General features: G+C 35.9%; 1 protein-coding gene across 1 annotated transcript; it reads left to right on the forward strand.

Annotated features, from left to right (window-relative positions):
- The first annotated feature begins 462 nt into the window (after positions 1-462).
- LOC104247444 (probable pectate lyase P18) lies at positions 463-3100 on the forward strand. Its single transcript, XM_070167359.1, has 4 exons — positions 463-653; positions 800-1164; positions 1256-1776; positions 2501-3100. Exons 1-4 carry the CDS (start codon positions 547-549, stop codon positions 2723-2725), a joined length of 1218 nt encoding a protein of 405 aa, XP_070023460.1. The 5' UTR covers positions 463-546; the 3' UTR covers positions 2726-3100.
- The last annotated feature ends 13540 nt before the right edge of the window (positions 3101-16640 follow it).

The raw sequence follows: 16640 nt of genomic DNA on the forward strand, positions 1-16640 counted from the left end.
CAAAAATGCAGGGTAAGACTGCATACAATAGACATTTGTGATCCGACCCTTCCCCGGAGCTCGCACATAGTAGCAACGTAGTGCACCAGCCTTTTATCTTACAAATAAGAGTTGTACTTTGAGTGGTAGGTATTCTACAAGGTTCGGGTCTAAGGTATGAGGTTGTCTTTGTTAGAGAACACATTATCCCCAAATGTGAGGCTTTCCTCTCCGAACACACGTAAGAGATCTACAAAGATTATAATTTTCTTAAATTCAAAATTATAAAGGGGCATGATATACAAATTGCACGAAAAAAAGGAAAAAAAAATTAACTAACCTAACGATCAAAAACTACCAAGTGGGAATCGAAGCAAAACATCATCTGAAATTATGATAAAGTGTGGCCCACCTCTAGTTTAATCACGCCATTCTTCCCGGCTTTCCCCTGCTTTATAAGCTCTGCCCCATCTCTTCGTCTTTTACTCAGCTCTACACCATTAAACTAAAAATTCTTTAGTACTTCTCTTAGTATAGGGCTCTTCTTTATAGTTTAGCCCCATTAATATGTCAAGTCTTCTCTTCATATTTGTTCTTTTTGTCACACTACTGCTAACCCCACTTCTTGTTTCTTCAATCCAAGATCCAGAGCTTGTGGTACAAGAAGTTCATAGGTAAAACAAATGTCACTAGTGACATAAACTTTTATGTTCATTGTATTATTTTTGCTTAATAATTCGTGTTGTTTTGAGATGAGATTCCACTAGTGGGATTATACTGGGTGGTTATGGTTATTGTTAATTCGTGTTGTTTTGAGCAGGAGCATCAATGCTTCATTGACGAGGAGGAACTTGGGCTATTTGTCGTGTGGAACAGGAAATCCGATTGATGATTGTTGGCGTTGTGACCCCAATTGGGAAAAAAATCGCCAACGTTTAGCTGATTGCGCCATTGGCTTCGGAAAGGATGCTATTGGAGGAAGAAATGGAAGAATTTACGTGGTCACTGACTCAGGGAACGATGATCCCGTAAACCCTAAACCCGGAACCCTAAGATATGCTGTTATACAAGATGAGCCTTTGTGGATCATTTTCAAAAGAGACATGGTCATTCAGCTCAAGCAAGAACTCGTCATGAACTCTTTCAAGACCATAGATGGCCGGGGCACTAGCGTTCACATTTCAGGTCAGAAGCAGATCCAGAATTTAAAATTTGGTGATTACAACCTTTATGTTCTTATTATAACTGAATATGCTACTCCACACGACTATTTCAGGTGGTCCTTGCATTACAATCCATTACAGCACGAACATTATCATACACGGGATTAATATACACGACTGCAAGCAGAGTGGTAACGGCAATATTAGGGACTCACCGCACCATTCAGGATGGTGGGATGTTTCCGACGGAGACGGCATTTCAATTTTCGGAGGGAAGAATATATGGGTGGATCATTGTTCCTTGTCAAATTGCCACGACGGTCTAATTGATGCAATTCATGGATCCACAGCAATTACAATTTCTAACAACTATTTTACTCATCATGATAAGGTCATGTTATTGGGACATAGTGATTCTTTTACGCAGGATAAAGGCATGCAAGTTACAGTTGCCTTTAATCATTTTGGTGAAGGTTTGGTGCAGAGAATGCCGAGGTGTAGACATGGTTATTTCCATGTGGTGAATAATGACTATACCCACTGGGAAATGTATGCCATTGGTGGTAGTGCTGCTCCTACTATTAATAGTCAAGGCAATAGGTTTCTTGCTCCCAATCAGAAATTCCGTAAAGAGGTACTTCATATGTTTCACTTTTAAAGAGTCAAATAATTTTTCTTTTACCACGGTTTTTGAAATATATTTAAAAATATGCTGAATTATTACTTTTCTCTTAACCACGTCACATAAAATGAAAAATAATATATACTTATATAAGTAGGACAAGTGAAAACTTACGTGCTACGGTACTACCAACTATGTTGCTCGGATTCTCCAAATGTGTTACCGCACCTGTGTCGGATCCTCCAAAAATACACTAAATTTGGAGGATCTGACACACACCCAACAATATTTTTGAAGAGTTCGAGTAACATATATAGCTACCAAGCATATGGTATAGCAGGGGCGAAGCCACACTTTAGTTAGGGGTGGTCAATTGACCACTCTTTGTCGGAAAATTACATTGTGTATATAAGTTAAATATTAGGTTTTAGAGTTACATAACATATATTGAATACCCTCTGTCGGATTTTTTTTTTTACTTATTTCAAGTTTGAACACCTTTGAAAAAATTTCTGGCTTGGCTTCGCCAATGTAGTATGGTACTATTGTTCCACTACCTAATATACGTGATTTTTACACCATCTGCCTTAATTTTCAAGTGCTCCCTTTTTTTTAACAGTTACATGTAGTTGTCTTTTAGTGACAATGGTAGTTTAAAAATTCTTTTTACATTATTAGTATATAGTATATATAATCTAAACTCCGAGGTTACACTAAATAGTTGAAAATTTAACAGGTGACAAAGCATGAGGATGCACCAGAAAGTGAGTGGAAAAGCTGGAACTGGAGGTCAGAAGGTGACTTGATGTTAAATGGTGCCTATTTTAGGCAAACAGGTGCAGGTGCATCATCTTCTACTTATGCTAGGGCATCAAGCTTAAGTGCAAGGCCATCTACCTTGGTTGGATCCATGACCACAAACGCCGGTCCTCTCGGCTGCAAAAAAGGCTCTCGCTGCTAGTCAGAGACGGAGCTAGAATTTTCAAAATATTTGGTCGAGTTGCTACTACAATTATTTTAAAAGGGGGGAGTCGTAATTACTAGATGATGATAGTGAAAGTAGTGTTATTACTAAGCTGAAAGTGGTACGTAGTGTCAAAATATGGAGTACCCTTTTGCATACTATATTTCATCGTTTTTTTTCAATCATGAATTTTTCAAGGACAAACTATTAATTAAGTATTCACCTATGTAAGTTTGTTCTTGATATATAACTCTACCAATAGAGTGGCTATCTTTGTTTCCCCTTAATATGTTAGTTGAAACAGCAACTAAGTGTTCACTAGCTCGTACTATCATGAATTTTTGCATGCTTAACGACTATATATTTAAACCAGATCTTTGGTGCCCCAATTTCGTGTTTTTTTTTTAAAAAAAAGTCTTCACAAATATATACTCTTCCTCCAATATAATGAATGATTCAAATTTTGATGAATTAAAACTTTAAAATTCTTAAACACTTTATTTGTGAAAGTTTTGAGTAATTTTACCGTGTATATATATGTCACAAGGGTAGTCAACCTATCCTTTGTCAAAAAATTATACAGTGTATATAAATAAAATATTATATTTTATAAATATATAACACATATTAAACACCTTTTTAAATTGTATACTCTTAAAAAAAGTTTCTAGTTTAGTGACCAAAGAGTGTGGCAAATTAATAAGAAATTGATTGGTCCGTTCAGCACTGGCAAGCCATAGTCTACACTGCAATAGTGAGAAAATTTACTCCCACATAATTTATCAACCCTTGCAATATTTTTTCCTTTTTCGTTCCTCTCTTAGCTTTTTTCCGTCAATCATGGAAATGGCCTTTTGCTACAAAAGGAATGAACGCTCACTTTCGACATTATTATTGATAATTCAACGTTTTGAAAAAATGAACCACTTGTGGATTAAGAACCACCTGCTAGAAGTGCAGGCATCAAATATTAATCAGTAAGTATTTCTATTGCTTTCCTTACTCAACCCGCCCAAGGTTGGGCCGCTCGTTGACCTGTCTATTATTGAACTCGGCCTATCTTGATTTAATCCAATTTAGCCCATCTAAAATTAGGCTGATTTTCAGTCCAAAATTGATACATGAACAACTTTGTTAAATATCTTTAAAATAATTTTTTTTGTTTGATATGTTACATATGACCATAACGAAAGGTAATTAAGCAATTTATAAGAAAATAATACACCTTAATTAAAGCTTGGTAAGAGTTGCCCGTATTGTGCTATGAACCAAATTTTAGTCCATCTTGTTCTAGCCCATCTCAGCCCAAGTAACTTTTGGATGGGTCAATGAACCGCTTATTTATTGACTCGATACATTTTGACTTGCCTAGAATCAGCGCAGCCCGGCCATTTGGCACCCCTCCTATATGTTTGTTAAGTAAATTGATCTAGCTCCTACTCATTGAAACTTTTTTAAACAATTCACGAGTGTTATAAAATAAAAGCAATGTAGTAAAATGTAAATAAGAAGAGATAGAAAGAAGGAAGAAGTCTTTTCTTCTTTCACTTTGGTGTATCCTTCAATGGCAATTATATAGCCTTTTATAGGCATAAAAAGTAAAGATGATGAACATAAAGTAGGAGATTTAATCTTTAAGCTATTCACAACATGGACATCCAATGTAGCATCCAATGTACAAACTATGCTATTCACAACATGGGCATCCAATGTACAAACTATTTCACTCCTCCTTGGATGTCCATGTAAGATATGTGCCTCATTAAGAACTTACAAAAAAAATATTGGAATGTACATAGTTATTTATAATATGCATTGCTTGCTGCCTCATTAAAAACCTTACCAGGAAAATTCAGTGGGACAAAACCTTGGTTACGGAAAAGAGTGCAGCGTGTAGTTACTCCCCCTGATGAAAAATCACTTAATGTCTCGAAGACGACGCATTCCAATCTTATATATCAGCTTTTCAAATATTGAGGTTGGTAATGCCTTAGTGAACAGATCAGCCAAATTATCACTTGAACGAACTTGTTGTACATCTATTTCACCATTCTTCTGAAGATCATGAGTGAAAAAGAATTTCGGTGAAATGTGTTTTGTTCTATCTCCTTTGATATATCCTCCTTTCAATTGAGCTATGCATGCAGCATTGTCTTCATACAATATTGTTGGAATATTCTCTTTCGAAGAAAGACCACATGTTTGCTGAATGTGTTGAGTTATAGATCTTAACCAAACGCATTCTCGACTTGCTTCGTGAATGGCTATTATCTCTGCATGATTTGAAGAAGTAGCAACCATAGTTTGTTTTGTCGAACGCCATGATATGGCTGTACCTCCACTTGTAAATAAATAGTCTGTCTAAGATCGACCTTTGTGTGGATCAGACAAATATCTTGCATCTGCATAACCAATCAATGATGGCTTAGATTTATTTTAATAAAATAAACCCATATCAATGGTCCCTTGGAGGTATCTGAATATATGTTTAATACCATTCCAATGTCTTTGTATTGGCGAAGAACTAAATCTTACCAATAAGCTTACTGAGAAAGCTATATCTGGTCGGGAATTATTGGCAAGATATATTAATGCCCCAATTGCACTAAGATATGGTACTTCGGCACCAAGAAGCTCTTCATCATTTTCATGAGGTCGGAATGGATCTTTCTTTATATCAAGTAATCTCACAACCATCGGGGTACTCAGTGGATGTGCTTTATCTATATAGAATCGCTTTAAAATCTTTTCGGTGTATGTTGATGGATGGACAAATATTCCATCTTTCATATACTCAATTTGTAAACCAAGACAAAATTTTGTCTTTCCAAGATCTTTCATTTCAAATTCTTTCTTCAAACAGTCTACTGTTTTTGGAAGCTCCCCAGGAGTTCCAATGATATTTAAATCATCAACATACATGGCGATTATAACAAATTCAAGTCCAGACCTTTTTATAAAGACACAAGGACAAATTGGATCATTCTTGTACCATTCTTTCAATAGGTATTTACTCAGGCGATTGTACCACATACGACCAAATTGTTTCAATCCATATAAAGATTTCTGAAGCTTTATTGAACAAGTTTCTCGAAAACTTTTATATGTCTGGCACTTTAAATCCCTCAGGTACTTTCATAAAAATTTCGTTGTCTAATGATCCATACAAATAGGCTGTAACAACATCTATTATATGCATATCAAGTTTTTCTTGCACTGCCATATTTATGAGATACCTGAAGGTGGTAACATCCACTACAGGAGAATATGTCTCCATATAATCAATTTCAGGCCTTTGGGAAAACCCTTGTGCCACAAGTCGCGCTTTATATCTAACGACTTCATTTTTATCATTTCGTTTTCACACAAAAACCCATTTATACCCTACTGGCTTTATGCCTTCAGGTGTTCGAATTATGGTTTCGAAGACTTCACGTTTTCCAAGTGAAGTTAACTCTGCATGGATAGCGTCTTTTCATTTTGGCCAATCATTTCTCTGTCTACATTCATTGACAGATTTTGGTTCAAGATCCTCATCTTGTTGCATTATTTCAACAAAAACATTATAAGCAAAAATGTTATCGATAAAAATATCATTTCGGTTCCATCTTTTTCCGGTTGAGATGTAACTTATTGATATCTCTTCATTCTCATTATTTTCAGGTACCTGGACCTCCCCTAAGGTCTTATCATTTGTTATGTCTTGGGGCTCTTCTTGAGCCACTACCTCTATCTTATGTTCACTTTGATCACTTGCTCCTTTTCTTCTTCGAGGATTTTTATCTTTAGAACCGATTGGTCTACCACGTTTCAAGCATGTCTTAGACTTATTTGCTTTAATTAATTGTCCGACCGGGATATCAACTCGAATTGGAGCATTAACAGCTGGAATATGTGACTTAGTCACCCTTGGTAGGTCAGTGAATGCATCTGGCAATTGATTTGTAATATTTTGCAAATGAATAATCTTTTGAAGCTCTTGTTCACATTGATTTGTTCGAGGATCTAAATGAGACAATGATAATGCATTCCAATCTATCTTCTTTTTTAGCTGCTTATTTTCTCCCCCTAATATAATTCATCAAAATGACAATCAGAAAATCTTGCCGTAAATAAATCTCCAGTCATCGGCTCTAGATATTTTATAATAGAAGGAGATTCATATCCAACATATATCCCCAACCTTCTTTGAGGACCCATCTTTGTGCGTTGTGGTGGAGCAATTGGAACATATATCGCACAACCAAAGATCCTAAGATGGGAAATATTTGGCTCCTGACCAAAAGCCAATTGCAATGGGGAGACTTTATGATAACTTGTGGGCCTTATCCGCACAAGTGCTGCTGCGTGCAAAATAGCATGACCCCATACTGAAATGGGAAGTTTTGTTCTCATAAGCATTGGTCTAGCAATTAATTGGAGGCGTTTGATCAATGATTCTGCTAGACCATTTTGTGTATGAACATGAGCAACCGGATGCTCAATTGTTATCCCAGTTGAAATACAATAATCATTAAAGGCTTGGGATGTAAACTCACCAGCATTATCAAGACGAATTGTCTTAATTGCATAATCTGGAAATTGTGCTCTTAGCTTTATTATTTGAGCCAACAATCTCGCAAATGCCATATTGCGAGTTGATAGTAAGCACACATGTGACCATCTTGTAGATGCATCTACCAAAACCATATAATATTTGAATGGTCCACATGGAGGGTGAATGGGCCCACATATATCACCCTGTATACGTTCCAGAAATGCAGGGGATTCCATCCTAACTTTAATAGTTGATGGTCTAATAATTAATTTTCCTTGAGAACATGTAGCACAAGAGAATTCCTTAAATTGAAGAATCTTCTGATTCTTCATTGCATGTCCACGTGAATTCTCAATTATTTTACGCATCATATTAGAACCAGGATGTCCCAACTAGTCATGCCAAATAATAAAATTATCTTGATTAGTAAACTTCTCGTTTACTACGGCATGTGTTTCAATCCTGCTAATACTTGTGTAGTATAAGCCGAAGGAAAGAGCAGGTAATATTTCAACTACATATTTCTTACCGGGCATTATTGTAGTAATATAAAGATATTCAATCTTTTCATCATTTGTAGTCTCAATATGATAGCCATTTTGTCGAATATCTTTGAAACTTAATAAGTTTCTTTGAGATTTACTACAATATAGTGTTTCATCAATAGCCAAATTTGTTCCTCCTGGTAGTAATAAATTGGCTCTTCCAGAACCTTCAATTAATCTTGTACTATCGGATATTGTATTAACATTCGCTTTTTTCATTACCAAATAAGAGAAATATCTCTTATCTTTTAAAATAGTGTATGTTGTAGCACTATCCAGAAGACATATATCATCTTTATTAATCTTGAGTCCAACTGAAGACTGGGGAAAAGACAAACAAAAAAAATATTAAGAAATACATTAGGAATGTAGAAACTAGCAACACATGATGCATTAGGAAAATACACTCAAGAAAAATAAACTAGTTGCAAACATAAAAATAACAACTTTTATAGCTTCATTCCCCAGTAAGATGATTAGTTCTTCAGTCAATATCCTCAAAGAAGTCTCCAACTTCTAAATGAGTAATATTTGTTAGGCCTTCAAAATCATCATCTTTATATGCAAGATGTGCCTTAGAATCATATTTATTTGAGGGACCTGCTTCATCATCATTATTTTGAAAGATCAAGTGTGCCTCCACATTATTTTCTTTTTTTCTGAGGGAGGCTTGATAAAGTTTGACAAAATGATCTAGCGTACGACAAATGCGTACCCAATGACCATTCATACCACATCGGTGACACGTACTAGTTTTAGCTTTTGAATGATTAATTTGAGAACCCTTATTGTTCTCCAATTTATTTCCACCATAATGACGATAATTGTTTCGTCCCCTGCCACGTCCACGTTTACGACCATGTCCACGACCACGACAATATTTTGTTTTCTTTCAAACTTATCATATGCTGCTACAGTATTCACTTTCGGAAATGGAGCTAACCCAGTGGGACGAGCTTCATGATTTTTCATTAATAGAGTATTATTCTGCTCTGCCACAAGTAGGCATGTGATTAACTCAAAATATTTCTTAAAACCTTTTTCACGGTATTGTTGTTGTAGCACCACATTTGAAGCGTGAAAAGTAGAAAATATTTTTTCCAATAAGTCCTCATCTGTGATAGTGTCTCCACATAATTTTAATAGAGAACTTACTTTAAAGATAGCAGAATTATACTCACTTACGGTTTTAAAGTCTTGCAACCTTAAATGTATCCACTCATACCGAGCTTTCGGTAATACCGTAAGTTTTAGGTGGTCATATCGATCCTTCAAATTAATCCATAATTCAAGTGGATCTTTTACGGTTAAATATTCAGTTTTTAACCCTTCATGTAGATGATGACGAAGGAAAATCATGGCCTTCGCTTTATCCTGATTTGATGCTTCATTTCCTTGTATAATAGTATTTCCAAGACCTTTAGCGTCAAGGTGAATTTCAGCATCAAGAACCCATGATAAATAGTTCCTCCCGGTGATGTCAAGTGCCACAAATTCAAGTTTTGATAAATTTGACATAGTGAAAACTATCATAAAAGATGAATAAGTTAGAGAAATAATTATAATAATAAACAATTAATGAAAACAAAACGATTAAGGTAAAAGAAATGAAAATAGAGTTATATCATGTTAACAATCTACTATTTCATTTTATTCTTGCCATAAAGTAGAAATTACATACTTGTTTCATTTCACGCCCCGAAGGGGTAAAATGCGCGAGGGAGTTTTTCCAATTTAAGTGACAATATTTGAAATGGGATTATTTATTTAATTCAGAGTCGCCACTTGGGAAAGGTTTGGTTTTTGGTGTCCCAAGTCACCGGTTTATCTTGAATCCCAAATCGAGGAAATTTTCGACTTTTCCAAATGAAGTCTGCGAACCAGAAATTCTAAGTAAGGAATTCTGTTGACCCGAGGGAAGGTGTTAGGCACCCTCGAATCCCGTGGTTCTAGCACGGTCGCTTAAATTGTTATAATGGCTAAATATCGGATTTAAATACATGTTGTGACTTATGTGCTTTTATTAAGTTTAAAACCGCTTTTATTATTATCATTTATTTTTATAGAATTGCAACGTCATGAAAATGTATCTCGGATTACGTCGCAATCAATGCACCCGTAATTGCTAAACACACTTCGACTCCGTTGAGATTTGGATTCGGGTCACATCAATGCGCACCCAAGTTTAAGAATGTAATTTAATTAAGCTGCGCCTAAAGAGTCTAACGCGTTATTGTTTTTTGAGAAGGCCATGAGATTCACTAAACGACCTAGCCTGAATTCTAAATATTATGATTAGTTGTTGAGGGCCCCGCAATTTGCATTTTTATTTGGCGAGGCTCGTCTCATTATTTTTTAAAGGATATCCTAAAACGACTACATTTCTAATGTGTTTGTTTCTAAAAATAAAAAAATACGTGCTAATTCAATTATGTGCTTTGGCCAAATCCGGATTTTTATTAATTATCTGCTTAATCATTTACGAAGTGAAGAAGCGTTATACCTCATGGAACGTGCTTTTAATTGAGTAGAAGAATTATACACGAGATTGATGAAACACTACACTTAGTCCCAAATACTCCTCGAGTTAAACTTTGAATTTATTTTAACAGGATTAAAAAAAAAAATTCAGAACTCAACCTAAAACTGCCTACCGAAACTGAAGCTCCTAAACTTAAAACCGTGTTGTACTCGGCAAGATTTTTCAAGCAATCATTCACCCTACATACTCAAAACATAACTGGAAGAAGAGTTTGAATTAACAATTCTACCAAATGATAGCACATTCCATAAATTATATGACTACATCACGTGTACTGCCAACAACCATATCGCAGTTTTAGACTAGAATATTTTCAATTAAGTACAAACTTACTAATGTGTTTTCTATTGGACTACAAATAAAAGAATTTATACAACTTTAACAATGTTCGCAAAAGCTGTAAGTAAGGCAACAGATGATTAGACATTCTTCAGATCTTTCAATTCATGCCTTTCATGGTTACAGCAGTATGAAATTGTGTACCTGGATGTTGAATACAACAGAAGAAGAGGAAGAAGATAGAGAAAATCAGCAGCAGCAGGAACAAAGTAACAGCAGCAAACAAAGCAACACAGCAGAACAGGCTCGAGTGCAAGAATGCAACTATAGCCGATAGAAAGAGTATCCAAATGACAGCAGCACACAGTGGAGTAGAATCAGAACTCCAGGCAGACCAAAACCAGTAGTAAACCAACGAAAACACTCGACTAGTAGACTCAATTGGAATTTCAAAGAATCAGAATTGATTGAACAGGTTGAACAAATGAAACCCAAACAACAATAGGAAGAAACAGTTTCTGATTGCTGACTGTATGCTTTCTATCTCTTAACCTCTCTCTATCTGTGTTTTCCTAAAATCAGTTCTATCCTTTTTCAATCCTCTCTGTATGTGTATCCTTCCTTTATCTCCCTCTCTATCTATTCTGAAAATCCTAGCCCCCAGTCCAGTCTGAGTTCCCTCTGTGTGTTTTTTGTTGTCTCTGTATCTCTCAATGTGCCTCCCCCTCATATCAGATCTCCTCTTTCTGATGGAAGTTCCCCCTTTTATAGCTTAAATTCCACCCTTTTACAGCCTGTTAAACAATCAGCCCACCTCCCATGTGCTATCTATCTTTTTTCAGTTTCCACTTAGCTATTTAAGTATTAACCCCCATCACATTTCCTTGGCAGGCTTCACTTTTAGTAAGGTTTATTATTTCTGAAACTAAAGCAAAGTATGGGCAGCAGAATATATCTGACAGCATATGCTGTCAAACTATTTTTAAATCCAAAAGCCCTTTATGCAGGAACCAGGCTGTGCACAAATGCACCTGTGGTGCACAAATGCACATGCTGTGCACAAGTGCACATGCCCTCCAATTCAGAACTTAAACAAAACATTCCTTTTACATTTCTGATTCAAATTAACAACTATAAGTAAACAAACTCAGTTCCTAATTGATTCAAACAAATGCTTAGCAGAAGTAAGTCGATTTGTTATTGTTCGGACAACTGAAACTAATTGACGACATATGTCGACTCGACTATACTAGTTATAACACATACAATCGTAACCAAAAATCAGGCATTTAACAGTATCACACAAGGTTTGAATTGTACTGACCAAACAGAATTGTACTCGAGGAATCAGTTAGTCAGTTCAAATTTGAAAATCAGCTAATTGCACAACATATAAATACATACGCATTATCAGAACAAATAGAAGAAGGACTCAAGACAACGAGGTTTAGGCAAAGTGGACAGGACACAGTTGATAAAATTCGAAATAAATTACACAAAATATGAACAGACCTTGAAACCACACACGTACTGAATAACAAGGAGAAAACAAACTTACCTTAAAACTTTGAAAGAAGAAATAGAAAATCAGCTTGTGTTTGAACAGACCTTCTTTAAGGTTGAACGGACTTTAAACGAAGTGTTTCTCGGATGAGAAACACTTCGATTAAGGTCCATTAGACCCTAATCTCTTGGCTTAAACAGGCACGGACTAGGCTTGGGGCTTCTAGGGTTCGTGGATGGTAGATTTGGGATTTGGGCTTCCAAGGTTAGATTCGGACCAAACCAATCATGGTTTGGTCACGATGGGGGTCCGGTGATTGTCTGGTATGAATCTAGGGCAGATCGGTGTAGATCAAGTTTTGCTCGAATCTTCAAATGAAGATTCGAGGACCTAGAGGATGATTCGAACTAAACAGACTACAGATCCATGTTCAGGGTGTCAAGGTGGTTTTAGGGTGTTAAGGTGAAGGTCATCGGCGTTCATGCCGCCGGCTTTCATGGTGAAGGTGTACAGAGGCGGCTCTAGGGTTTGGGGTTGAAGACGATGAAGGCTGGGGTTCGGATAGGGGGCAGGGTAATGTTATGAGTTTATATAGTTAGTGGGTAGGTGGATCCTGGCCGTTGGATGAGATGTGATGAAGGGCCAGGATCCTTCGACTAACAGGGAACGACGTCGTTTCAAGGGTAAAGGGTTGGGGTCGGTCCGGGTGAGACGGGTCGGGTCTATTAGTGGGTTTGGGGTGAGAGATCTTGGCCGTTGATCAATCTGAGATCAACGGCCCAGATCAGACTGGATCAAAACGGCGTCGTTTGGAATGCCTCCTAAGGTCAGCTGATCTGGACCGAGTTTACATGGGGTTTGGGCTGAGTTTGTTTGGGCTTTGAATTAAAATGAAAATCAGCCCAAACTGATTTTCAAACCCAATTTTGCACTCTCTCTTTTATTATATTTTTTTTATTTTATAACAAAACCTAAGTAAATCAAATTAAAATTAAATAAACACTTAATACAATTATTTGCACACATATATCAAAATATTTAAAACAGGTAAAATCAAACAAAACAAAAATCACGAACAAAGATGCCTATTTATGATTTTCTATTTAACAACCGGATTACGGTTCAAATTACGCATGACACATACATTTTTTGTATTTTGTTTTAATAAAATAAAATGGGCAAAAATCGTAAATAATTAACAAAGTGCCATGTAAAAATCCAAAAATTGTACAGCAGGACCAATTGTTATTATTTTTTATTTCTTTTGGAGCGATTGTCGCACTATTTCATTTTATTCTTGCCATAAAGTAGAAATTACATACTTGTTTCATTTCACTTTATATTATTGATATATATGTGTTAATAGAATTGAACGTGACTAACATTATTTATATGTTCCAATAAATATAAAGTAATTAAACTATTTAAGATGCCCAAGAGCACAAGTAATCTGCAAACAATGAGCATATGATATGTACTGCCATAAATAAAATGATTATAATGATACATACCTTAATAAAATATGGCTCAACTTAGTGGGAGTTAAGAATAAAATTAAAGTTTCGTGCTGATAACGTGTTATAAAATAAAAACAATGTAGTAAAATATAAATAAGAAGAGATAGAAAGAAGGAAAAAGTCTTTTCTTCTTTTACTTTGGTGTATCTTTCCATTGCAATTACATAGCCTTTTATAGGCATAAAAAATAAATATGATGGACATAAAGTAGGATATTTAATCTTTAAGCTATTCACAACATGGGCATCCAATGTACAAACTATGTTGTTCACAACGTGCACATCTAATGTAGCATCCAATGTACAAACTATGTTATTCACAACATGGGCATCCAATGTAGCATCAAATGTACAAACTATTTATAACAACGAGCACCTATTTGAACGAGGGGCAATTGTTATATTTAAATTTCAAAGGTCTAGATTAAATTAAATTAACAAGCATATTAGTCATAGATATATTCAGAAAGAAAAACTCTGGTGTAAAAAAAACTTATGGCTTAATTAATATGATTATTTTCAATTTTTTTAAATACTTTTTCTCTGCTATGTGAAGTGAAGGCGCAAAGAGAGGAGCCAGTAATAATTGGACGTGGAAAAAGGTAAAAATTGTACGGGGCGCCCTATTGGTCGCCCCCATTTAATTTATATTTTTTTTATTTTTTTTAACTTGTACTAACTTTTTAAATAACTTCAGCCCCCTTTCTTCTCCTTCGTTTTCTTCTTCACGTTACAAAACAAACTGGTATTTATGTCCAGAAGCAACACTGCTTTAGTTATAAGGTCAATTTTTTTTAATTGAACATTTTGGCAGTTGTACTTTTGCTCCAAATTTACAGCAAATTAGTCTTAGGAAAAATTTAAGTTACCAATAAGATGAGCTGTAAAATTTTGGAGTTTTTGTATGTTTATTCGTGTTTGAGCTGAGAAGATGTACATTATTTTTCTTAAAAAATCACTGCTAATTATGGTGCTTCAGCTCTAAAGCTGAAGTTCGCCAGTTACAAAACAAAAACTTCGCCAGTTACAAAAACAAAAACTTCAGCTCTAATCGCCAGTTAAAAAACAAAAAACTTTAGCTCTAGAGCTGAACTTCAAGCCCGGCTACTAGAATGTTGAAGTTTTGCGTGATTGCCTTTGCTACTTCAGTCCTGTATGCTGAAGTTATGCGAAAAAATGGGTAGGCTTGTAATTTTTTTTGCAAAACGGACAGAAGTTAAAACGTGATATAAAAAGCGGGTATAGATGCAAATGCCCCTGGAAAAAGGGGTAGCTAATGCAAATGACTTTATTCAAATTAACACACAGATGTACATTTGATCGTATTATTTAAACTAAAAACATAAAATACACATGATCGACACCTTACACCATGTCACTAAATCAAAGTAGTCTCAACAGGTACGTAACAGAGCCAAGTCACTATTTAAAATTAGAGGAATCACCAATATCTGGCTCTTCTCTCTTTTGTCTGCCGCAAAAATTTTAAAATTCACAGAAGAATTAATTAATCACTCTGCTCTGTAACGTCAGATGAGTAATAAATCGCGTAATAATTAAACAATCTTAGAAAAATAATCCAGCGACGGCTGCAACCCCAAAAACATAGGAGACCTTTATAGTGGTGGCGGCGCTAGCCGTAGTGGGTGCTTCAGCAGGAGTGGCACTGTCAGCGGTGGGACCTGAATATGTAGCAGGGGTGGGTGGGGAAGAAGAGTCGCTATCGGGGGAAGGTGGAGATGAGGGTTCATCATCAGCAGGGGAATTTGAAGTTGGAGAAGAAGTTTGAACAGAATTAGAATCAGAAGAGGAGGAATCAGATGAAGATGATGATGGAGATGATGATGATGATGATGGTGGTGATGTTGATGATGATGGTGTATTGGCTTTAGGGGAAGAGGCAGGGGTAGGGGATGATTTTGGGGTGGCGGCGGTGGGGGCATTAGCACTGCTCTTTGGTGCAGCTGCTGATGGCGTCGAGGCAGAAGGAGATGATGATGGGGTTGTTGTTGGTGATGACGATGATGATAATGATGATGATGGTGATGTTGCTGAGTTCATGAGTGAAAAAGAATTTCGGTGAAATATGTTTTGTTCTATCTCCTCTGATATATCCTTCTTTCAATTGAGCTAGCATCATTGTCTTTATACAATATTGTTGGAATATTCTCTTTCGAAGAAAGACCACATGTTTACTGAATGTGTTGAGTTATCAATCTCAACCAAACGCATTCTCGACTTGCTTCGTGAATGTCTATTATTTCTGCATGATTCGAAGAAGTTGCAACCATAGTTTGTTTTGTCGAACACCATTATATGGTTGTACCTCCACTTGTAAATAAATAGCATGTCTAAGATCGACCTTTGTGTGGATCAGACAAATATCTTGCATCTGCATAACCAATCAATGATGGCTTAGATTCATTTGAATAAAATAAACCCATATCAATGGTCCCCTGGAGGTATCTGAATATATGTTCAATACCATTCCAGTGTCTTTGTATTGTCGAAGAACTAAATCTTGCCAATAAGCTTACTGAGAAAGCTATATCTGGTCGGGAATTATTGGCAAGATATATTAATGCCCCAATTGCACTAGGATATGATACTTCGGTACCAAGAAGCTCTTCATCATTTTCATGAGGTCGGAATGGATCTTTCTTTATATCAAGTGATCTCACAACCATCGGGGTACTCAATGGATGTGCTTTATCTATATAGAATCGCTTTAAAATCTTTTTGGTGTATGTTGATTGATGGACAAATATTCCATCTTTCATATACTCAATTTGTAGACCAAGACAAAATTTTGCCTTTCCAAGATCTTTCATTTCAAATTCTTTCTTCAAACAGTCTACTGTTTTTGGAAGCTCCCCAGGAGTTCCAATGATATTTAAATCATCAACATACATGGCGATTATAACAAATTCAAGTCCAGACCTTTTTATAAAGACACAAGGACAAATTGGATCATTCTTGTACCATTCTT

The sequence above is a fragment of the Nicotiana sylvestris genome, chromosome 2 (assembly GCF_000393655.2).
Source record: "Nicotiana sylvestris chromosome 2, ASM39365v2, whole genome shotgun sequence".
Lineage (NCBI taxonomy): Eukaryota > Viridiplantae > Streptophyta > Magnoliopsida > Solanales > Solanaceae > Nicotiana > Nicotiana sylvestris.

What these genes read in the sequence shown, in the direction of transcription:
- LOC104247444 (XM_070167359.1), top strand. Translation starts at nt 547, where the DNA reads ATGTCAAGTCTTCTCTTCATATTTGTTCTTTTTGTCACACTACTGCTA. An exon ending in GTGGTACAAGAAGTTCATAG is followed by an intron (nt 654 to 799) that starts GTAAAACAAATG and finishes TGTTTTGAGCAG; the next exon opens with GAGCATCAATGCTTCATTGA. An exon ending in ATCAGAAATTCCGTAAAGAG is followed by an intron (nt 1,777 to 2,500) that starts GTACTTCATATG and finishes AAAATTTAACAG; the next exon opens with GTGACAAAGCATGAGGATGC.